At 41.3% G+C, this 23,755-nt stretch overlaps 1 protein-coding gene across 3 annotated transcripts in view; it reads right to left on the reverse strand.

Moving 5' to 3' along the window:
- LOC120314405 (U2 snRNP associated SURP domain containing) overlaps positions 1-18,011 on the reverse strand; it is a 48,256-nt gene extending 30,245 nt beyond the window's left edge. Inside the window, exons 1-5 of one of the 3 annotated variants that reach the window (XM_039357458.1) lie at positions 17,818-18,011; positions 11,229-11,276; positions 8,900-8,998; positions 8,040-8,180; positions 5,175-5,289 (exon numbers count right to left, since the gene is read on the reverse strand). In XM_039357458.1, coding sequence (XP_039213392.1) covers positions 5,175-5,289; positions 8,040-8,180; positions 8,900-8,998; positions 11,229-11,276; positions 17,818-17,862 — 448 coding nt within the window. In that variant the 5' untranslated portion in view covers positions 17,863-18,011. Of the gene's footprint in view, positions 1-5,174; positions 5,290-8,039; positions 8,184-8,899; positions 8,999-11,228; positions 11,277-17,817 lie in introns of all 3 variants that reach the window. The other 2 variants (XM_039357457.1, XM_039357459.1) reach the window with 2 other exon arrangements.
- Between the last annotated feature and the right edge of the window lie 5,744 nt (positions 18,012-23,755).

Consider the following 23,755-nt stretch of genomic DNA (forward strand, 5'->3'; position numbering starts at 1 on the left):
CTCCACGTGGCCTCGTAGATACGGTTCATGGAGGGGCGCCTTGATGCCTCTATGACCCTAATTACACCCTGTGAGCAAGCCCCCTTGGCTAAAATTGACTGTTCAAGAGCCAGACTGCTAGTTGTAGCCATTGTGGCTCTGGGAGGGAGATCTCCCCCTGCTTGAGGGAGATCCTCTCCGGAGGAATCCGCCATGGATTTGTGAGGGAGAGACTTCTCAGGTCTGCGAACCAAGGTCTCCTTGGCCAATAAGGGGCCGCAAGGATTACCTCGGCTCTTTCCCGCAGAATCTTGCGTACTACCACTGGAAGGAGAGGTAAGGGTGGGAACGCGTACAGGAGTCCCCTTGGCCATGGGCTCCGTAACGCATCCGTCTGCTCTGCTCCCCTGGATGGGAATCGGGAGAAGAAGCGAGTTAGGTGGGCATTGGAAGGAGAGGCAAATAGGTCCACCTGGGGAAACCCGAAGCGGTGACAGATCTCCCTGAAGATCCTCGGGTGTAGTTGCCACTCCGAGTGATCTATTGTTGATCTGCTCAACAGATCTGCTTGGATGTTTGCCTCCCCCGATATGTGGTTGGCCTTTATGGAGGCCAGATTTTGTTCCGCCCAGGCCCCCAGTAGGAGGGCCTCGGCCGAGAGTGAGCGAGAGTGTGTGCCCCCGACGGTTTATGTGGGCCTTGGCTGTCACGTTGTCCGTACATGCCTGCTTTTTATGCTGCTCCGGAAATGCCTTAACGCTAGGTGAATAGCCCGCAGCTCGAGCCAGTTTATGTTGTGTCGGAGGTCCACTGCTGACCAGCGGACCTGTGTCCACTTGGTCCCCAAGTGGGCTCCCCAGCCGAATAAGCTCGCATCTGTTGTGACTACTACTCTGCCTGGTTTCCTGAAGGGGGACCCTCTGAGGAGGGCTGGAGATAGCCACCACCTGAGGGAGTGTCGTACTCCCAGAGGTATGCCTACCCTTTTCCGGGATGCACTGAGTTGCTGTCTCTGAAACGGGAGCATGAACCACTGCAGTTCTCTTGAGTGCAGCCTTGCCCAAGGAACTATTGCTATGGTCGATATCATCTTCCCTAGCAGCTGGGAGAGGCAGACCAGCGTCACTGACTGACCGCGGCTTACCTGTTTTACGGTTTTCCTTATGCTGCTGAGGCGTTCCTGTGATAGGTACACCTTGCACTCCTTTGTGTCTATGACCGCTCCCAGATGGAGTATTCTCGTAGTTGGGGTTAGGTGGCTCTTTGAAAAGTTCATTGAGAAGCCGTGGTCCTGCAGCAGTTTTATCACTAACTTTAGGTCCGCCTGAGATTGTTGGGAGGACGATGACTGGATTAGAATATCGTCCAGGTAGCACTGGACTCTGACCAGGACGTTTCTTAGGTGTGCTGCCAGAACTGCCAGAATCTTGGTGAACACCCTGGGCGCTGATGACAGGCCGAATGGAAGTGCCCTGTATTGAAAATGGTGCCCCCTGTAGGCGAATCGTAGAAAGCGGCGGTGAGCCAGAGAGATAAGGATGTGCAAGTATGCCTCCGTGAGGTCGATCGATGCCAGAAAATCCCCTTTCCTTACGCTTCCAAGGATGGAGCATAGTGTCTGCATTTTGAATTTGCGGTATTTTATGTAGAAATTTAGCCTTTTTAGATCCAGAATGGCTCTCCAACCCCCCGAGGGTTTTGGGATCACAAAGAGGATAGAATAAAACCCCTGGTCTCTCTGGTTCATAGGCACCGGCTCTACATATGTTTAGGAGGTGCTGAACGGCCTCGTTCATGAGCCTTCTCTTTGTTGGGTTCGTGGGACAGGGGCATGGGCGGAAGCGGTTCGGGGGCTTTGAGAGAAATTCTAGGGATAGACCGTGACGTATGGTGTTCCTGACCCATACGTCCGTGGTGGTCTCTTCCCACTGGGGAGCAAACCCTGCTAGTCTGCCCCCTATGGGAAGGTCTGGGTGGGAGTCATTTGGTACGGCGGAAGGGGCGGTTGTTCCCCCGAAAGGGCCGTCTTCCCTGCGTTTGCCTATGTCTTGTGTTCTGTCTGTCCCCCTGTCTTTCCCTATCCTGTCTAGCTTGGAAGGGTTGGGAATTTTGAAAATAGTTGACCCTGGTTTCCGTACGAAAGGATTGTTTCCTTCCCCAGGAGCCGGGTCTCTTGTCCTGTCTTTTAAGCATGTGTTTAAGGACCTTGCGCTTGTCCTTGTTCTCTGTCAGGTATGGCGTTAGCGCCTCACCAACAGCTTTGCCCCTTGGTACGGAGCCGAAGCCAATTTCCACTTGGATTTGGTATCCGCCTGCCAGTTCTTTAGCCAGAGGAGGCGCCTGCTCGTGTTGTTTGCCGCCATTGCCTTGGCTGAAAACCTGGTCGCTAAAAGTGTCGCGTCCGACGCATATTCCGTGGCCGCTACCATTTTGCTGAGTTCCTGGTGTGTACGTCCTCCATGGGAACCCGGCCCTGTAACTCACGTAGCCAACAGAGTGTGGCTCTGGTGAAAAAGGACGCGGAGGTAGTTGCCCTGGTAACTCAAGCTATTGCCTGGTGCGTTCTCCTGTAGTTGGACTCACTCTTTCGGTCCTCGGCTTTAAGAGCCTCAGCAAAATCTCCTAATATGGCCGTGTCCAATATCAGGGGTCCTATGGGCTCGTCCACCATCGGCACCTCCAATGTTCCCTCTAGCTCCCTTGCTACGTTAAATAGCTTCCTCTCTGCATTGCTAGGAAGCGGTAGGGAGGTTGGCACCGCCCACTGTTTCCTTATTGTGTTTAGGAACATGGTCGGGCATGGTATGCGGTGTTGAGTGGTTACCTTTTCGGCGAACATTGGCTCAGCCTCCGTGTCAACTGTGACAGGTTCCGCTGGTGTCCCATGCCCCAGATGGGCTGTGGCCTCAGCCTTGCGCAGAATGGTAACAAAAAGAGAAGGGTTAAACAGGCCGCTGAAGGACAGCCCTTGAGGTGAGGTGTCCTCCTCTTCCTCAGACATTTGAATCCCTTGTGATGTACCTGGCTGGTCCAGCTAAGCTTCCTCTGAGACCGACGAGTCTGAGAAGGAGGAGAGGTCCTGATGGTCCTCCGTTTCCTCCCGATGCCTCGTTCCAAGTCCTAGAGGCTTGGCTTTGGAAGTTTGAGCCCTGGCCTCAAATGCTCGGTCTACTGCCTGTGCTATTAGGGTAGCTAGCAGATCCCCCGTCAGTGCAGGAGGGGTAACCATTGCCTGCGACCCTGCAGGTGCTGTGGTTAGTGTGGTCCTTGGGGTTTCCTGTAACCTCCGTGGGGAGGGGGATCGGGAGAGCGATGAGAATTCGCCTATCCCGCCCTCTGTTTGGGACTGTGATGAGTTCCCTATTGACCAAACGCCCCGTGGAGATGAAGGGAGACCCAGCGGTAGCTCGGGGCCTATCTCCCCATTCTGCCTATTTTCAATTCTGGCCCTTTTCTGGGCTCTGTTGATCTCTTTTTCTAGGGCTTGGTGTCTTCTGATTGCCTGCTTGTCAGCCTTCTTTGATGACTTCCTTGCAGCCTTTCTAGGGGCTGCAGAGGATTCCGAATCCTCTGAAGCAGGTGCTCCAGAGGATGAAGGCAGGGCTCCAGTGGAGGGAATGATTGCTTCCTCCATTCTCCACTAACGCCGGGCCGCGATAGGGGGGACCCAGGTAGTAGGAGAGCTCCAACTTTGAGTAAGGACAGGCGCACTACAGGGGGCGTCTGGAACTCAGGAGCAGACTCTGCAAAATTGTCAGAGTTAGTCACTGTGCACGGATAAGAACAGGCACGCTAATAGGAATGCCTGGAATCCGGCTTGACTATGGTGGGTAAGGACAGGCACGCGACTGGGGATACCTGAAACCCACCACTAAATCCAGAAGCGTACGGGCCATTAATGGGGGACCCGAAGTCCGGAAGGAGCCAAAGGCAACTGAATTCAGTTAGTTATGAAAGGTTCTTATTTACTTTTGGATTGAAGGCACCAAGTCCTGGAACAAGCATCTGATTTGAATGTCTCTAAATGAATAATAGGTGCTCTAGTACCTTAGTACTGTTTGCCTGTTAATTTACTCCAGCAGCTGGACCTAGGCTTCTCAGGGAGCATTGGATCCCCTGTTTGCACAAAAATATGGCCGCCGCTGCGCATGTGTTAAAAAGGCCAAGAGGCTACTGCGCATGTGCTAAAGAGGCAGGAGACTACTGCGCCTGTGCTAAAAGGCTGCCGGGCATGCGCAGAAAGTCTCCCCTCTTGCCTGTGCCACGTGCGGTTGTAACAAAGAGCCGCGTGTGCTCCCAGCTGCCCAGGTAATGGCGCCTCGTTTAAATGACCCTGAGCAGCCTGGGGAGTGAAAGAAGCTGCTCCTTCGCTTGCCAGCTGTTTCCCTTAATCAATCTCCCTCCCGGCATGCGTCCTCTTTGTCCTCCGCTCCCCTCGCTAATTGCTTGCCTTTCTGTCTTTCTTTTTTTTTTTTATAACGCGCGGGGTTGCACGAGCTTCCCCGTTTGTTTAAGGCGGCTGCCGGCTGCTCCGGCTGTGGGAGGGTGGGGGGGAGGGAGGGGAGTTAGGGAATTCCCCCTTTCAAGTGAGGGTGGTTTCCCCTCTAGGGAATCTGACTTCCTGAGTCTTACAATTTAGTAAGGGAATTTTAGAGTAATCAATTAAATTGAATTAAATTATCTCCAATTAATTTTTAAAACTAAGCAATTTCAGCTACTAGAAGATAATCCCCCAATGGAAAGGAACTATACCTGCCTAGGAGCCAAAGTTGTGCGTCTGTTCTCTGGGCCAGATCAGTCAAGACTGGGAAATCGTGGTCCAGGACAGACGTGGCAACTTTGGCTGACTGATCTGATTGGGCAGGAACACAGTCTCAACCCCACTGAGTGGATTATCCATCTCCAGTGCTGGAGAATAATCTGTTTCATAGAAAGACCATTGCCAGGAAAAATAGAGAAGGGTTCAGCTATTTAAAAATTATAAGGATGCATATAATGAAATATACCATTATGATCATCTAGTTACTCATATAAAACCATTAACAGTATAACAGCATTTTAATAAATGCCCATTATTGTAATCTATCTGAAATGCAAATCTGAAGGCAGCACAAATTATGTAAAATTTAATATTTTATTTAAAATAACTCTTGGAACCTTATCTCTTTTCTGGATAATATTGTAATAAGCCTTACCTTTAGAGGCATTAACAATACCTCCTCTGACAAATGTTTTCACTTTATTGCCATCACTTCCTTCAAATGCAGCAAGGAATTCTTCATATATTTCTGCAGCTGCCTTTTCATCCTCCTATAGCCCCCAAAATGTTACACAAATTATCGTTAATGAAACCATCAACTACATCCAACTTACTACCTATAACTTATTCCAGACATCTGCAGGAATCTATTAGCAACAGCAAGTTTTCAAATAATAGAAGAAACTGCATGGAAAAGAGTACTCTCATCAAATACGATATTTCTAAGACTTCATTTAATTTTCAAAAGATGCCCCTATGGAGGGTGTTTGCCTTGAACATTTTTCCTTTGAATTTAAATTAAAGAGGCCCTTGTGATTTGTAAAAGAGTCCAATGAAAATAATGTGCCACTATGGTTTGAATTTGAGTTTAACATTTAAAAAATATTCAATGTGCTTATTTCTCCTAATCAAATACTTTATTTCAACTACCTTGAAATTTTAACATGGCACGTATCATTTGCTAAATTTAAATCAGAACAAACTTGGTTGCCAGGAAATTTGTTCCAATTCTAGATTTTTCATAACAACTACACCCGAGAACAAATAATATGATGATAAATTAGAACATGTAATCTTCCCTTTTAAGCATATTGCAATCTGAAGATAAAACTTGAATTGGTCCAGTAAGATATACTCCAATAAGTATATCACAAACCATTAAATTAACTAATAATAAATATACTGTTTTAGTATATATTTTATCTCCAAGCAGTCAGATTCAATAATTTTGACAATCTTAACAAACTCAGTTTTTTTTAAAAAAAATACACCTTTAGATTCATTAACCAAAATCAGAAAAAAGCATAAGAAATTTTTCCTCTCAACTCTCCCTTTTAAAGCAAGCAAGATACTTATATTGTATAACTGTCTCAAAAATCCAAAGAACATTAACTTTAGCCTGCTGCAATGCACTTCCCATAGAAATTTTGGAGAGCCGATACAAAAATACCATATGAGCCACCGTCTCACTCCCCTGGGATTGGGCTGTCCCACTTGTGCTGGCAGAGGAGGCATGCTGCGGGTCCTGTTGGCCTGATTATTCTGGCTGGTGAGGTCCAAGAGGAAGTTGCTCCTGCCCTCTGGAACATCTTGCCCCCTGATGTGAGGTTGGCCTCAACCCTCCTATCCTTTCCTAGGGGCCTAATGATATGGCTCTGCCCATTAGCTTGGGACCCCAATGGAGGAACCAGCACAGTGGAGGTGGTTGATCAAATAATAAGAGATTCCAGCTCCTCCAACTTCGTCCCCGCTCTCCCCATGTGTCATTACGTTTTTGATGTCTGATTTAAATTATTTATGTTTTAATTGTTCACATACAGACATATTTTTATGACTATAAGCCACCCAGAGTTATCTTATGGTAAGATGGGCAGCCAATAAACTGTATAAATAAATAACTAAAATAAATTGTGCCCTTGTGGACAAGGTCCATTGATACTGCAGCTCATCTCCTGCTATATTGTATCTTCTATAAGGACTCATGGACTTGCTTTATACCGCCTCAACTAATAAAATACCCAGGAAATACTGATCTCTTTTTATGTACAACTGCTGTTATCGTATTAGTACAAAGTACTTTCTTTAATGTGGCCAAATTTTGTTATACTGTATGCAAAATTAGGCAGATTCTAACTGCCCACTGATAATCCACCACTAATCATAATATATTGTCTGTTGTTAAATTTTATTTTATTATTCTTTTTAATGCTTTTATTTGTAATGCTGGTCTGTGACCATAATATAAATTAACTTTCCTCTCAACAAAAAAGAGAAACTTTGAAAGTAAAGAACAGAACATATTCCCAAAGTCAATCTATGCTCTCACCATGTTTCCCTGAAAATAAGACCCACCCAGAAAATAAACCCTCGCTTGATTATTACACATGCACCTAATATAAGCCCTACCCCCCAAAATAAGTCCTAGTTAAGACTCCGCCCAACCCGTCCCACTGTCTGGTTGCTCGTGGCCACAACGGTGTTTCTCTGCTGCCATGAGCTGGAGAGCTTGGTGCACCACCCTCTCTTCCCCAAAGCATTTATTCGCTAGCCTGACTTCCAGCTCTGTTGCGTTTCTCTGCCACCGCGTGCAGGGAAACAAACAAAGTTTGTAGAACTAAAGAAAAAGTTCAATCAGATCTTCCAACTTCTCACACACACAAAAAAAAAGATTTCGTGAAGTTGGAAGGTCTGATTGCACTTTTTATTTTTTTTATTCCCACAAACTCTCAAGCTCTCCAGCTCCGTGGTGGCAGAGAAACACAACGGAGCTGGAAAGTAGGCTAGCAAAGGAATGCTTTAGGGAAGAAAGAGTGGTGCGCCAAGCTCTCCAGTTCCGTGGCGGCGAAGAAATGTGACAGAGCTAGAAAGCAGGTGGCAAGGCAACCCCCCCCTCCAGGGCTCCAGGCACTGAAATGGCCCGTGTCTCTCCAGCAGTTGCCAAGGCCGGCATCTACTGAAACATGGCAGCATTCTGGCTCTGGCAGGGAAGGGGGAGCCGGCACAGGCACTTGCAGGCAGGACACCCACTCACTTCAGCACCCTCCCTGGCCCTCCGGGATTCCACCAACATTTTGACCCTGGGCTGCCGCCTCCCTGCTCACCTCTCGGGCGGACCAGGCCAGGAAGGCGGCCCCTTGGCATCCCCGGGGTAAAGGCCCCCCACTCTGCCCAGAGGAATGTCAGCCTGGCTGCCCCCACCTCAGCGTCCTTCCCGCCATCCAGTACAGCCGCTCCAGGGCTGCAGGGACCGGCCTGGCACGGGAAGGGCATGCGCACCCCCCCAGCCCGAACTCTCTCATACCAGTAGTTGGTCCGCCCCCACGCTCCGAGGTTGGCCCAATCGCCGCCGTGCTTCGAAGCTCTGCGTCTCCACCCCATGCACAGGCCGTGCCCTGCTGTTTGTACCGAGCGTCGTCCCGCCCCGCCCCCGCGCACTCGCCACCTGCTGTACATGGGAAAAATAAGACATCCCCCGAAAATAAGACCTAATGGGTCTTTTGGTCAAAATAAACAAACAAATAAACAAACAAATAAATAAATAAATGAAAGACCCGGTGTTATTTTCGGGGAAACCCGGTATTAAATCTTCCTTTTCTTTTTTTTTGGGGGGGGCCCTACATAATAAAGTGCTTTTATTAATAATAGTCTAGGAAGAAAAACAATAAGTAAATTTTTCTATTGCTCTCTGCTATCCTGCCACACATATACTCAGCCAGATAAGATGTTCTTTCTGACAACAAAGTCTGATTACAAACACACTGTTGTTTTTCATAACTTTCTTATAGGAAAATGAGGCTGTGGCTAAGCTGGCAAAAGGAGAAGACAGCTGAAAATTTAAAGAAAGTATTCTGAGAAGAAGGGGAAAGAAAGTTGGAAGTGTTACAACTAGCACACCATCAATATAGTCTCTAGACTTTTGAGGACACTGTTTCAGGATACAAGTAGTTTAGTCTAGGAATGCTTGGCAATGATATACCAATGACATCTCCACTGATTTAACTATGCTTCATAGATTTATTGTTTCTTAGCTGTTGAGCAGTAAAAAAGGTGAGAGGGCTAAAGTGCTGTAATTGAACATTACTTAAAACCCAATCTGTACATTGCTATATTGATAAAAAAAAATCTCAAGAGATGATCTGTCAAATCCCTTGTGATAATTACCTTCTTTTTCAATTCTTCCTGTTCCTTTTTGCTTAACGTTCTCTTGGTACTACTCATCTTGCCAATACTGAATGCCTTAAGTTTGCTTTCTAAGAGTGGCTGAAAGAGAAAAATATTAACAAGTTCATAACAATACAATTTTACTACCTGAAGCAAAATTCTTCTGTTATTCATACAGAACACACATTGTCAATGTTATTACAAACATGAAAATGAGCTCTTTTGAAGTCTAGTATGAAAGCAAAGATACTTTTTTATCACCACTATAAGTGCAAGTGGTGGCTGTCTGAGGCAGTTGCTACATGTCCTTCCACAGAATGTCTTTGCATGCCACTAAGTAAACCTGCCTTGCTTCGAAGATAAATGGAAATTCAAATTATTTTGCTTCTATCCTAATAATGTCTCAACATTTCTTCAAAACATCTTAAATTCAGAATCTATCTCATGCACATTCTCACAATAACCCTGCGTGGTAGATTGGGCAAACAGAAAGTAAGTGACCCATGTCAACCAATGAGCTTCTATGGCTGAAGATGGACTAAAACCTGGCACTTCCTGTCACAGATTAATACCTTACCCACTTCATCTCATGTGATCAAATATGAGAACTACAGTTAGTGGTAGTGTTCACATAATTAGCTAAGTGCTCTCTGACCATGTCTGACTGTATAATTTGGAAGTAGTTTTGAATTCAACATTGATATGAGTGCATAAAAGGCCTACATATACCTTTTTTGACTAGAGGTGGCTATAACAATACCAAATTATTATTATACGACAGCTCCCTTATCATCATGCACAGTCTAATAGTCCTTCATTTGGACTATACTATGTTCCATACAAAGCTGTCTGTGAAAATAGTATGCAAAACTAATTTACTGCAAATCAGGAAAAAGTACTCCTTCAGGTAACCTGACCCAAACTATCTTGGGTTTTAAAAGTAAATCTCATCTTTAGGATAAGCTAGAGTTCTTCACCAAACGTGAAGTAACACACTTTTCTTTAAAATTAATTATCTTGTCTATCTTGGAAGTGAATGAGATTGAAAATGTCTAGTTTGTTATGTCTAGGCCAGGGGTAGGCAACCCAAAACACTTAAAGAGCCACTTGGACCCGTTTCCCACCAAAAACAAAACACTGGGAGCCGCAAAACCATTTTGATATCTAAAATGAAGATAACATTGCATATATCCTTTTTTACCTTTATTATAGGTGTGTGTGTGTTTGTGTGTGTGTATGTATGTGTGTGTGTGTATATGTATGTGTATGTATGTATATATATATATATATATATATATATATATATATATATATATATATATATACATACACACACACACACACACAGGTAAAAAAAGGATATATGCAGTGTTATCTTCATTTTAGATGTCAAAAGGGTCTCTCTCTCTCCCTCTCTATCTGCCCTTGGTCTGCCACTCCTCTTCCCCCGCTCTCTTTCTTTCTCTCTCTCTCTTTCCTCTCTCTCTCTCTTTCTCCCCCCCCCCTCTCCTATCTGCTGCTCACCTGACAAGCTTCAGGCTGTGTCCAACAAGATCAGGGGTAGGCAACCTCGTCTCTTTTATGACTCATGAACTTCAACTCCCAGAATTCCTGAGTCAGCCTAGCTGGGCTAGCTAGCTCTCTCCTGCCCTTCCTGCTTCCATCTTTTTTACACACACACACACACACACAGAGAGAGAGAGAGAGAGAGAGAGAGAGAGAGAGAGAGAGAGAGAAGCAGGGAAGCGCAATTCCTCTCTCTGTCTCTGTCTCTCTCTGCAAAGGCAGAGGAGACTGGGAGCCGCAGGGGAAGGCTCAAAGAGCCGCATGCGGCTCCGGAGCCGCAGGTTGCCGACCTGTGGTCTAGGCACATTATGTGGGTGTTTTCTTTAACAATGAAACCACTCTTTTCACACTATTGTTTAGTATATTTGAGTATTTTACTTAGTTGACCATTGGTTGTAATAAAATTTCTTCTTTACATTACATTTAGATATATAATCACTTTTATTTTATTGGTTGATTTATATTATATTTTATGAACTAATCTTAACAATTTTACTTGAACCTCTATAGTTTTTAATAATTTTATTAACTTTTTATGCAATTATGATTGAAATAATTAAATGTATAGGTTTTAATTTTAAAAAGCAACTATTGTAATCAAAGTTCCACTATTATTAAACAGAAGTGGTGTAGAACTATCTTTCTGCATAAACTGATTAGTGTAACTGCTTTTAAAATAAATCCACACAAAAAAAGTTAATAGCTTATATGTCAATGTAAATCCACCGCAGAAGCAGAATTTCCATTTAGATTATAAACTTACCTGAGACTCTGGAGATCCAGGGGCCCGTGTTGTATCTGTAACTCTGGCCTAAAAAATGGCAGAAATACGACAATCAACATCAGGAAGCATTTATTATTGCCATATAGGCATAAAGTCTTCATTTTAACTGACCTCCAATATTAATCAAAACTTATAAGACTTTACAATTTTCCAATTATCACTATAATTATTTATTATATAAGATTATATATTTATTATCTTATAATTATTATCCAATTATAATTATTTTTGAAATTTCAACTCACATTTCTTCAATTCTCCAACTAATATAAAAAGTGTACTGTAATTCTCCAACTGATATAAAACTTGAACTGTACCATTAATTAAATAAAGATTTTATTCTTCTACCAATATGAAGCAGCAGCTCAAGGATCATTAATTTGTTATCAGCATGTGGAATTATGAACTGTTTAAGTACTGGGTTTTTACCAAAAAAGGAAGATGATCCTAATAACTGTCCTATGAACTGAAAGTCTTACATTTGCTCAGAATATAATAGAAATCACTTTTGAAGTAAGTATGAATGGGCAAGTTGTAAAGAAAAAAAATCTGAAATGTTTCTGTATATAATACTCTTGCTGCAGTTACTATAAACCTATCTGGACAGAATATATTAGATTGCATTACAGTTTGTCTTAATTTGTAAGCCAAATGCAGATGATAGTTCAGACAATAGTTATAGAACAGTGGTGGTGAGCCTTTGGCACGCGTGCCAGAGGCGGCACTCAGAGCACTCTCTGTGGGCACGTATGTTGTCGTCCCAGCCCTGCCTCCCCCCACAGCCCCCTCACCAGCAGCCCCCCTGGAGGAGAGTCGCACCCAGGCATGGCCCGCACGAAGCAGCACAGCCAAGGACATAGTCGGGCAACAGGGACTTCGTGCAGATGATGCTGTGGGGTGTGGGTGGAGGGCATGGCTGCCATGGTGCTGCAGGGTTGCCTGGGTGATCTGCGGTGGGCCATGGAGGTGGTGCGTGACCCTGCGGGTGGGTGGAGCAGGGGTGGGCAGGGGCGGAGCAGGCAGGGCGGGAGGCGGAGCGGGGGCGATCTTTGGGCACTCAGTCTCTAAAAGGCTCACCATCACTGTTATAGAACCTCAGAGTTGAAAGGGTTCACAGAAGCCACTGAGTTCAACTTCCTGTTATTGCAGGAATGCAAATTTAAGTATCCTGATAGGTGGCTGGCTAGTCTCAATTAAGGAAGCCAAATATCACTAATTACTTTTACCATCAAAGTATTCCTAGGAATGGTTTTCTAACATCCAACTGGAATCTGCTTTCCTATAATTTAAATCTTTTTTTTTTTGTTCTACACTCTGAGCAAAAGAGAGTTCTTTCTCATTTATTCATTTACATAAAGAATGGCCATTCCAATGACTCTGGGTGTTTTATATCATAAAAACTGAAACAATGCATTAAAAGAACAAATAAACAGAAGAGAGAGAAAATGTTCTAAATAAATATCTTACTTTTTAAAATTCTGCTACTTCTTTAATCTGATAGCCAACATCCAAAATTTGGCAGTTATCTTGACATCTTCATTAGTCACAAGGAGTTAATATTTAAAATAAAATCTTCTTGATATAGGCCAAGCATGTAAAACTCATGGCATCATGTGACATCGCACAACGTATCACGACTTTTTCCCCATTGCCGGCAATGGGGTGGGTGCGGTTTCAGTATGATGCATCCGGCCCATGGGCCGGCAGTTTGACATGCCTGATAAAGGTAGTCTTTCAAGTTTGACGAAGACATCCTATTGTGCAGTTCATCTATGAACACATAGATGGCTCTGCAGTCCCAGACTAGAAGCACAGAATCTCTAGTACAATGGGGGCACTGGAAGTCCATTGTTATGATAACATATATATAACATAATAACTAGTCTGTGATGCCACTCAAGGTTTTCTACTAGTTTTGGTAGTGTCTGTCTTCAAAACCAGTGGAGAGTTCATAGCACAAGGCTTGCCAGTGGATTCTGCCAGTATTTGCAGCGTCTCGTTCCTTTGGCTGGATGTCATAGTGTCATTCACAGCATCTGTGTAGCACTTGCATGGACCATCTCAAGGCCTCTTTCCATTTCCAGTACTTTACAGAACAACCGGCGACACACATTGTGGTTGTCCATTCTGATCATATGTCCCAGCTATTTAATCTGGGCTCTGATAATCAGGGATTCAAAAGCTATTGAGTTTTTCATGCAATCCAAGACATTTAGGTTGGAGTGACAACTTTGCAAAGAATGCCAAGGATGGAGCAGAGAGCACAGATGAGAAATTTCTCCAGTTCTTTAATATATCTTCAGTTTAGAGTCTAGAACTCATATTCAGGTAAGTAGAAAGGGATAACCACAGCTCTGTAAATGATCAGCTTTGTGGAGATGTGCACTTTGTATTGATTGAGCACTCCAGTCTGCAGCCACCCAGATCAACAGAGCCTCAATGATCCTGGAATCAATTTCTTTGTCTAAAGATCATTCAGGATGATGCTTCCCAAATATTTGAAGCTTTTTACATTTGTCAACAATGATTTTTGGTTTTCCAGGTTTGATATTTGGCATGGGCTGGTAAAGTACTTTAGTCCAGAGGTCCCCAACCTTGGCTGCACAAATGGCAGGTGATTACGCTTGCATGCGCTTTTTCACTTACGCAAGCAGTGCAAATGGAGTTGTGCCCGCCATTCATGCAAGTGCAACTGCGGGCACACCCACTGCTTGCATGGCCCAGAACCATGGCCCAGAAAAGATTTCTTGGAAGTATTTAAGAGCAAAAATCAAATAGAAAGCCATCCAATTGACACCTGATGTACACTGGATGAAAGCTTCAGACCTTAGGTAGCATGTGACAAATGCAAGCAAATAACAGATTGAACAGGACTGGAGTTAGCATACTGCCTTGCTTCATCCATTGCAAATAACAAATGCACTTGATGTATCACCATTGTCCTGTATTTCCTTGGTAGAGGAGTGAATCAACTTCACAAATTTCCTCAGAAACTTTACATAAAAAACCAGCTTTGAGCCAAATTTGGGGTTTGTACAAAAGTTGCAATTAAATAGTTCTCATGTGCAAAGTAAAAAACAAAAAGCAATGGAGGTAGAGTGGCTTCAGCTTTCTGGAGTGTGCAACAATAGGGAGAAAATCATAATGAATGTCAGAACAGTGCTCCCAAACAGAGAAAGCTTTTAATCTACTGCACTGGATGGTTATGGACAGTCCATCTAACTCCTTTTTTCCCTCAAAAAGTCAAATCCTATTCTGCTTAGTAAATTATCACTAATAATCATGTTATATTGCAATCTCTTAGTACCTATGCTATGCTCTATAGCAGCTTTCCCCCAAATGATGTTGTCTAGTATTGGATTCCAAAATTTAAGTCAACATGGCCACTGGAATAAAAGATGAAGAAGGATGGTACATTGCTGTGCAAATACATTATTCGATACAATAGTAGGGAAAGCTGCTACAGTTTATGTTGTTCTCTCAAATTATTAGATAAGCAGAAAAAACTTAACGTACACAGCCAAGAGCAAATAAAAAATTAAAGCAAAGCAATATTGTTTTATTAATTCATGCTTCAAAAGGTTGTAACATGTGTATTATATTACCTATGCAAAGGAGAAATTTTCTTAGTTTACTAAAAAATTTTGATACATTTCCATGAAATTCAAAGTTACTGATACTTAATTTGGGAGGGTTTTTTTCTTAAAAGAGTTGAATTCAGACTCAGTTACATATGGCAAATGAATACAATATTTTATGTCTTCATCAGTATTAGTGATACAACATGTTGCTTTGTTTCCCTGATCTTGCAGGAAAAATATTTATTAAAAAATTGAATATACATCAGCCCAATCAAACGGATGCCACATATGAAACAAATATCAGAATCATGAGATAACTACACTAGTGAATTGCAATGTACAGTACCATACATTTCTAAGTGTGCTATTAGTAAGTAAGTAGTAAATGTTTCTGTGAATACCCTTTCTTTGGCTATTCCTATAGTCATTAGTTTTTAAGAATTAAAGTCAGAATCCTTTTTTCCCTCAGGTCATCTTATTTTTCTAAATCTATCTAATAAAGAAACAGTAAGCAAAAACCTTTTTTAAAAAGCTTTAGATTAAAAAAAGATTAATATCAAAGTCATGCCCTGGTTTTTTCTAATGTTCCAATTATTTATCAATCAACTTTATATAATCACTTCTCATTTAGATTCTATATTTTAGAGAGCCCAAAAATTCAAATTCTGAATGATACTTAGCTGCTTGCCCAAATCATAAATAAAACAGTTATCTTAGCTGAACGCTTTTTAACCTGCAAATGAGATCACGTATAACTCCATGACAAAAAATTACAGATAGTTCTAAATATAAAAATAAAGGAAATAGATATTATAGCAATTACCTTCTGTAAGTATCTCTCCCACACCCACAATACATGTATACATCACAATCACACTTTCTTCCTGCACGGATAGCAAATATACAATATTTTTGTTCTACATGAAGCCTTATAGTGACAAACTATCTTCCATAAACAGGCTAAATATTATTAGCGCAGCTTTGTTGTTTCATTTAATATATTTATTTCAGTTAGTAATTACAATCAAAGACCATTAGCACAGATACTTTTTAATAAAAACAATACTGGGGAGTACTATTTGGACTAAATATCCTATGACAGGTTGGATGCTATAAAGAATGAGTCAACAAACTAAGCTTCCCAGGCTGAAGGGGGCAACAAGACGGTAACTCTGAAAAAGAAATTCTATTTAAAAGTTTGCTTCTCTCAAAGAATAGAGCTGGAAGGTCTAGCCTGCTCAAGCAGGAGACCCTATACCAGGGGTGTCAAACTCAATTTCATTGAGGGCAGCATCAGCATTGCAGTTGCTGTCAGGGGGTCAGGTGGGTGTGACCAGGGTGGGTATGGCCTACTGGGTGGGTGTGGCTAGTTCTACATCGTTCGCGTCAAGAGTGCCTGTGAGGGCCTGGGCAGGAGTGGGACAGATCTGAGGGTCTCTGGCAGAAGGGGATGGGACCAGGGCAAGTGTCAAGGCATGGGCCACTAGAGGAGCCTCACTGTTCCTCTCAGGCCATGCGGGGTGGGGGGGGCTTATGGAGTTAAGACTGAATGCGTTTCAGCATAGATGGCCACCACAAAATTGTACATTGGCTCCCGGCTGGCCAGGGCCAAGGCAGAGGGGGCCGTTCCCTCACTGTTTCCAGGATGCCTTCGCGGGCCACATGATACCACTTCGTGGGCCACATCTGGCCCCCAGGCCTTGTGTTTGACATGTCTGCCCTATACCATTCTAGATAACTGACTGTCCAATCTCTTCTTAAAAGCCTCCAGTGATGGAGCACCCAGAACTTCTGAAGGCAAGCCTTTCCACTGCTTAGTTGTTTTCACTGTTAATAAAATTCCTCCTTAGTTCTAGATTGGTTTTCTTCTTGATTAGTTTATATTGTTTCTTGTCTTCCCTTCTCATGCTTTGGAAAAATAAGTTGATCCCCTCTTCTTTGTGGCAGCCCCTCACATATTGGAATACTGCTAACATGTCACCCTTAGGCCTTCTTTTCTCTAGACTGGCCATACCCAATTCCTGCAAATGTCCGTCATATGTTTTAGCCTCCAGCCCCCTAATCATCTTTGTTTACCATCTATTAAGATCAGATGGCCCCATTAGCTGGTTTGGTTTATAGAGCAGTGGCCAAGAGCAGAGCCTTCTCAGAGGCAGCACCCCAATTATAGAATTTTCTCCAAAGGAAAATATGGACAGTGCATCCCTTGCCACTTTAGAGGCAACTCCAAACACACTGTTCAGCCAGGCATATGTAAAATAACAACACATTATTTCATGTTCAAACAGCACTAATTAAATTATTACTATTTTTCTTTCTTAAAATACATTTTTAATATTGTTTTAAGCAGTGCTGGCAATGCTTTATGATAGCTGTATTTGACAGTTTTCTTGTAAACCACCCTGGATTTCTCCAAAACATTTAATTTCGAATCAGACGTTGATTTAATAAATTGGGCTGAGGAAACAAATGTTTAAACACATCTAAATCCCACAGACCTACTGCCTCCTAGGCGCATAGTGCAGAGAAAACAAGACATTCCGTTTCTAGCCAGCATAGCCACAGAATGATGGGAATTGTGATCTATGAAACCCAGAGGACATTAGTTTGGGTAAGGCTGGATTAAATTATAAAAGAGCAGATGAAAGGAAATAGAAGCGAGAAACACTTTCGTTTCCGACAAAATAATTAAGAAGAGGGGGGGTTGATTCGGCGTTCTAATTTCAACTCACGCCAATTCCTCTTCTCATTCAATCCAATAATTTCTATTATCGGCTGGATTTTAGGGAGAGGAGGCAAGAATAGGCCACGAAGCCAATCTGCGAATTTGCTCTCTCGCCTGCCTGCGCACCACCTCCCCGACGCGGCACGCGGCTCCAAGCCATCTCCCCCAAAGTCCTTTGCAGATGATTACATATATTTCTTTCGGGCCTCCCACTTTTCTGGGAACCGCAACGCGACTAACTCGACCCCGCAAACGGCCTCACCTTTCCACTGGCCTTCTGCGAACCGCCTGGCGTCTTATCCGCCATCTTGCTTCTCTCCCCCGCTCAAAGCCTTAGCGGCGGAGAGTCGAGCACCGATACCACTGATTGAATAGAGGACTCCAATGGGGAAGAGGGGAGGGAGGCATGATGAATCGATAGCCTGGCGGGAGATATGGCAGATTGGAAACCCTGTGCGACAAACTGAACTCCTCCTCTCGCCTCTTCCTGCGGGGCGGAAAGCGGCGAGTGCGTCAGAGCGCCCTTCCTGCGCCGAAGCGCTGGCTTCATCTGGTGCGACGCAGCCGCGTTGTTGCTTTCTGCGAATGTGGATTTTCACTAAGTTTTGATTCAGTGATTAACTCTAGAAAAGGAAGAGAAACGCAAAAAAACTTGTTTTTCACAGAAACGGAAAAATTATGCACGATAATTTCCTTTGTTTCTTATAATCCTCTCTCTAAACTTCTTTATCCTTTCAATATCTTATGCATCCCAACTCTAATCTTGTGTGTTATTAGATTTTAGGTTCCATAATCCCCAGCCATCTGGACGGCTCAGTATTGGAAAAGGGTATTGCACATCACTGAATAGTATCAACTGTCAAACGACTGCGTGTATAATTTTCACAGAGCAATCTTTCTCTGCTGGTAAATGTAAGGGAATATATTTTCACTCATTAGTACTGCAGCTTGGAAGAAAGCAGCATTATAGAAGATACATTTCAAGAAATACTAAAAATTGCAATCCTGGCTACTGTTGCCAATTAATCCCATCAAGGTTTCAGTTTGAAATCTGCAAAAATCTGCTGCAGAAGTGAGATACTGACATTCATCTTTTCCTGTTCTTTATTAAAAGAAAAAATGGTCTGATTAAACAGATATCCAGTTCATCTTGATTTTCACAGGGAGCAGCCAGGAAATCCACAAAAATTCTTAGTCAAATCACACAATACCCTTCTTTTTCATATATAGTTTAGGGACCACCGCAAGAGGAAATCCGACTCCTCCCTTATAGGTAGTGTCCTAAGAGGCTCTTTGCCACTAGAGGGTGCAAAAACATGGATTTTCAGAAGGAAAGTGGTAAACATGTATGTTCATCTTTGGAAAAGTGTAACTTCCTACATGACAAAGCCTATTAAATTTCTTTAAGGCATCATTATAATACTGCAGTTGTTTAATATTGTATGTATGAACACATTATTATAGTTTGTAAGTCATAAAGCTACCAATTGTGGTTTAATCAAACCATGAATAAGCAAACCATAGGTTAGCTTGGATTATAGTCTGCAACATGGGTTTATTCCAAAATTTAAAAATGTATATTACCAAGCCATTTTAATTCATACATATGTTTGATCTTTCTTAGCAGGCAAGGAAATGAAGAGGCCATATCCTCACTGACAGACAATATTCTGTCCAGAAAGTAGTATGATAAATAGTGCTGTATGCAGATTTAAGCACTTGAGGGAATATCTAATCATGCTCACTTGCACATGTGTTCAACCATTAATTTTATTTATTAATTTAATTTATATCACATCTTTATTATTTTTTATAAACAACTCAAGGTAGTGAACATATATTACTACCTCCTATTTTTCCCAAAACAACAACCTTGTGAGGTGAGTTGGGCTGAGAGAGAGTGACTGGTCCAAGATCACCCAACTGGCTTTCATGGCTAAGGTGGGACTAAAACCCATAGCCTTCCAGTTTCTATCCTGGTTCCTTAAGTACTTAGACCAGGGGCATCAAACTCACAACGTCATGTGACGTGTTGTGACATATCGCGACTTTTTTTCCATTGCCAGCAATGGGGTGGGGCACAGTTTTCGGCATGATGCACCAGCCTGGAGGCCGGCAGTTTGACACCCTTGACTTAGACCAAACTGGCTCATTTTATCATATGTGGTGGTCTTCCAAGTAAGTAAAAACATATTGGATAAACATAATGATAGTGAAAAAAATATTTAAGATATAAATATTAATGAAACCTGAAGCTTTTCTTTTAGGTATTATGGACAAACTAATAAAAAAAAACAATTTTGGGTGCTATTCCTCTACATGGTGACCACTGTGAGTATTGTATTTGCCAAGCGCTGGAAAGGAAAAAAGATAGGTATAGTTGAAGAATGGATTTTAAAACTGACTAAATTAGAAGAGATGGCAAAACTCTTGAGTAGATATAATGGAGTAGACAGCTTTATAAGAGACTGGAAGCTGTTTGTAGAATTTCTACATGTTAAATACAATAACAAATGGTTAACATAGAGATTTGAAGATTAGTGTAATATTTGACTGTTGTCGATCAGATGATCAGATGTTTGATCAATTCGATTATCAGATAGAGATCCCCTCACTTATAACATTTGTTTATTTAATATAGTATTTTTGTTAAATTGGGGAAAAGATTATTATTATTTGTAGACTCATTATGTAAAGAGGAGCATAGTTTTTCTTGGGTTTTTTTCTCAGTATCCAGCCAGGATGGAGTCTATATGTTTAATCTTAAATTTATTTGATATTTAGGACATTTTCTCTCCTTTTCTGTACATAATTTTTTCGTTTTTTGTTGTTAGTGTTTGATGTATGTTTTTCTGCTTCACATGTTATTCTTGTTGATAAAAAATATAGATATATACAGATATGGATATATAGATTTGCTGTGCATTAAAGTTCACCATCAGTGGGATTATTGTATCTTCTGAACTTTTTGTTCAAAACAAAAGGCACAGAGAAACAGGAAGTCACTGTAGTTTCAAACTAGGAGGGATCTAGACAAAGTATCTAGTCTGCTCCAATCTTTTATTTTTCATATTCTCATGAGGACACAAAGAGCACAAAAAGATTCCTTATAATATCCCATCTGCAAACATTTCACTACAATTTGGGCCAATGCAATTTTAATGTTTAATGATGTTAAAATATTGATCTGCCAATCATCACAAAATTGATTGGTAAGCTAGTCAGACTGGCTGTTAATTAAAAATTAGAGCTGGCCCTGCTTGCTATGTTAACTTGCTATTGAACAAAGAGCAAATGTAATGTTTAATTTAGTGTATGATATATAGGTTATCTGATACTCTCCAGAGATTTGGCATTGCAATTTTTATAAACTTTTATAAATTTTTCTTTTTTTTTTATCTTTTGGACTCTTTTTAAGAAGGAGGAAAACTTTTTAAAAATGGCTTCTAAGCGTCAAGCGACCTCTGCTGTGCCTAAGGTGGCTTCTTCTCCAACAATATTACCAGTGCAACAATCCAAATCTAGATCACCACCACCCTCTCCGCCTGCACCACTTACGGTAAAAGACCTTCAAGAAGTTATGGGAAGCATTGTATGCCAAATTAGAGGAGAAATGAAGGAGCTTTTAATAGAGACAAATAACATCTTGAGGGAGGATATAGTTTTGGCTTTAAAAGGACTTGCTTCTGTTGTTGAAAAGCTGGACTCTCGTATTGAGGATGTTGTAGACAAAGTGGATTTATTGGAGGATAGGGTTGAAAGTGTGGAGAAAACGGTGGAAATTTCACAGGATGAAATTGTAATGTCTCAGTACAGAGAGATGGAGTTCGCTTTGAGAATCAGGGGTCTGCGGGAAAATATGCAAGAAAATCTGAGAGAGGTGGTGGCAAATGACATCGCTGTGATTTTGGAGAGGGATCCAGAGGAGATACTTAGAGAAATTGAAAAAATATTTAGAGTCAATTCTTGGATTGCAAAGCAGAGAAACTTGCCAAGAGATGTGGTGATTTATTTTGAGAAAAGATCTTTACGCAATGAAATTATACAAGCATTTTACAACAAGAGATTCCAGATTGCTGCTCAGGATGTTATAATTTTAAAGGAGATTCCATCAAAAATTTTAAGAAGGAGAAAGGATTTTGCTTTTTTATCAGATGAACTTAAAAAGCGACAGATGCCATTCAGATGGGATATTCCATTTGGAATTGTGGTGAGTTACGCGGGGACACGTTATAGACTTAATACTGTTTCTAAGGCAAGAGAGTTTTATATTTCGGTCCTGGGAGCGCGCTCATCACCACCTATAATGTTCAAAGCTTTGGAAGTGAAGGAGGGAGAGCAGTTGGCTGAAGATGCTGTATCAATGAAAGTTGGATTACAGGCTGAGTTGTTACAGCAGTCTGAGATGAAAGAACAGAGAATGACTCGAGCAGCGCATATACGAAAAGAAAAGGAACAACAGAAGAAGGAAATTAAAGAAGTTATACAAGAATCTGCTTCTGAGCCTGTGGGAGGAGCAAGACCTAAGAGATCTTCATTGGTTCAATCTTCAATGGTAGATCTTCAAGCAGTCTTCTCCAGGCTAAAGGATGGAGGAGATGGCAAAGCTCCTGACCTGGAATGTTAATGGCCTTAATTCTCCACAGAAAAGGAAGAAAATATTTCATTATTTGAAGCAACATAATAATGACATCGTTTGTTTGCAGGAAACCCATATTATTTCAAAGGATCAAAAATATTTGGTTAATGCTCGATTGGGTTCTCATTTTGTATCATCTGCTCTTGGGAAAAAGGGGGGTATTGTTATTTATGTTAAGAAAAATATACCAGCTGTATTAATAGATTCTGATCCTCAAGGGAGATATGTTATGATTGAAGTAGGAATGAATGGTAAGAAATTGCTTATAGTGGGTTTGTATGCTCCTAATCAACAACAAGAACAGTTTTATAGGTTTCTTCATCAAAAATTGATTTCATTGGATTACAGATCTGTTATTCTGATGGGGGATAAAATAAATTACAATGGAAAAGTGTTTTTTCAGAAAGAATTGATTAAAAAATCCTTTTTAGATTTTTATACAAAATTATATATGGGTAAGAAGGTACAGAGTTTAGATATAGATAAATATTTACAAGATGCTCATTTTCCTAAGTTATCAGATGATCAAAGAGATGAGATTAATGGATTTATTACTTCACAGGAAATTATCATGGCAATTAAACAATTAAAAGCTGGTAAAGCACCTGGTACTGATGGATTGACATCAATCTATTATAAGACTTTAAGTGATGAGATGATAGAGCTCTTAAAGGAACTTTTTAATAATATATTATTGGGTTTAGAGACTCCCCCGTCTTGGGGAAGGGCTTTTATATCTTTGATTCCAAAAGAGGATCAAGATCCTACTTTACCAAAAAATTATAGACCTATATCTCTTTTGAATGTAGATTACAAAATTTTTTCAAAAATTTTAGCCAATAGACTTATGATTGTATTGAACCAAGTGATACATACTGATCAAACAGGTTTTATAACCAGGAGATATATGAAGAATAATGTTAGACAAATTATTAATTTAATAGAATATTTGGATAAAAATAATCAGATTCCTGCAGGATTGATTTTCTTAGAAGCTGAGAAAGCCTTTGATCAGGTAAATTGGCAATTTATGATAAGGTTGGTTGAAGAGATGAATTTTGGAGATAAAATTTTGCAAGCTGTTCGAGGTATTTACCAAAGACAATCGGCACAACTTATAATTAACGGAGGTTTATCTGAGGTTTTTCAAATTGAAAAGGGCACAAGACAGGGTTGTCCACTGTCTCCTTTGTTGTTTGTTTTAACATTGGAAATTTTGTTGATTAAAATTCGTGAATCATCTAAAATAAAGGGAATAATGATTGATAAGAATGATTATAAATTAAGAGCTTTTGCAGATGATTTGGTTGTTACTTTGTCTCAACCAACTTATTCTGTATTGGAGTTGTTACAGTTGATAAATCAATTTGGACATGTTTCTGGTTTTAAAGTCAATAATAATAAAACTAAAATATTACTTAAAAATATGACTAATTTGGATAAGGAGACGTTGGTTAAATTGACAGGCTTCGAAGTTTTAAAAAATGTCAAATATCTGGGGGTTTATATAACTGCTTCTAATGTAAAATTGTATAAAAATAATTATGAAATGTTATGGTCT

This window comes from Crotalus tigris, unplaced genomic scaffold, assembly GCF_016545835.1.
Source record: "Crotalus tigris isolate CLP2741 ecotype Arizona unplaced genomic scaffold, ASM1654583v1 scf7180000018923.2277400, whole genome shotgun sequence".
In the NCBI taxonomy this organism is placed as follows: domain Eukaryota; kingdom Metazoa; phylum Chordata; class Lepidosauria; order Squamata; family Viperidae; genus Crotalus; species Crotalus tigris.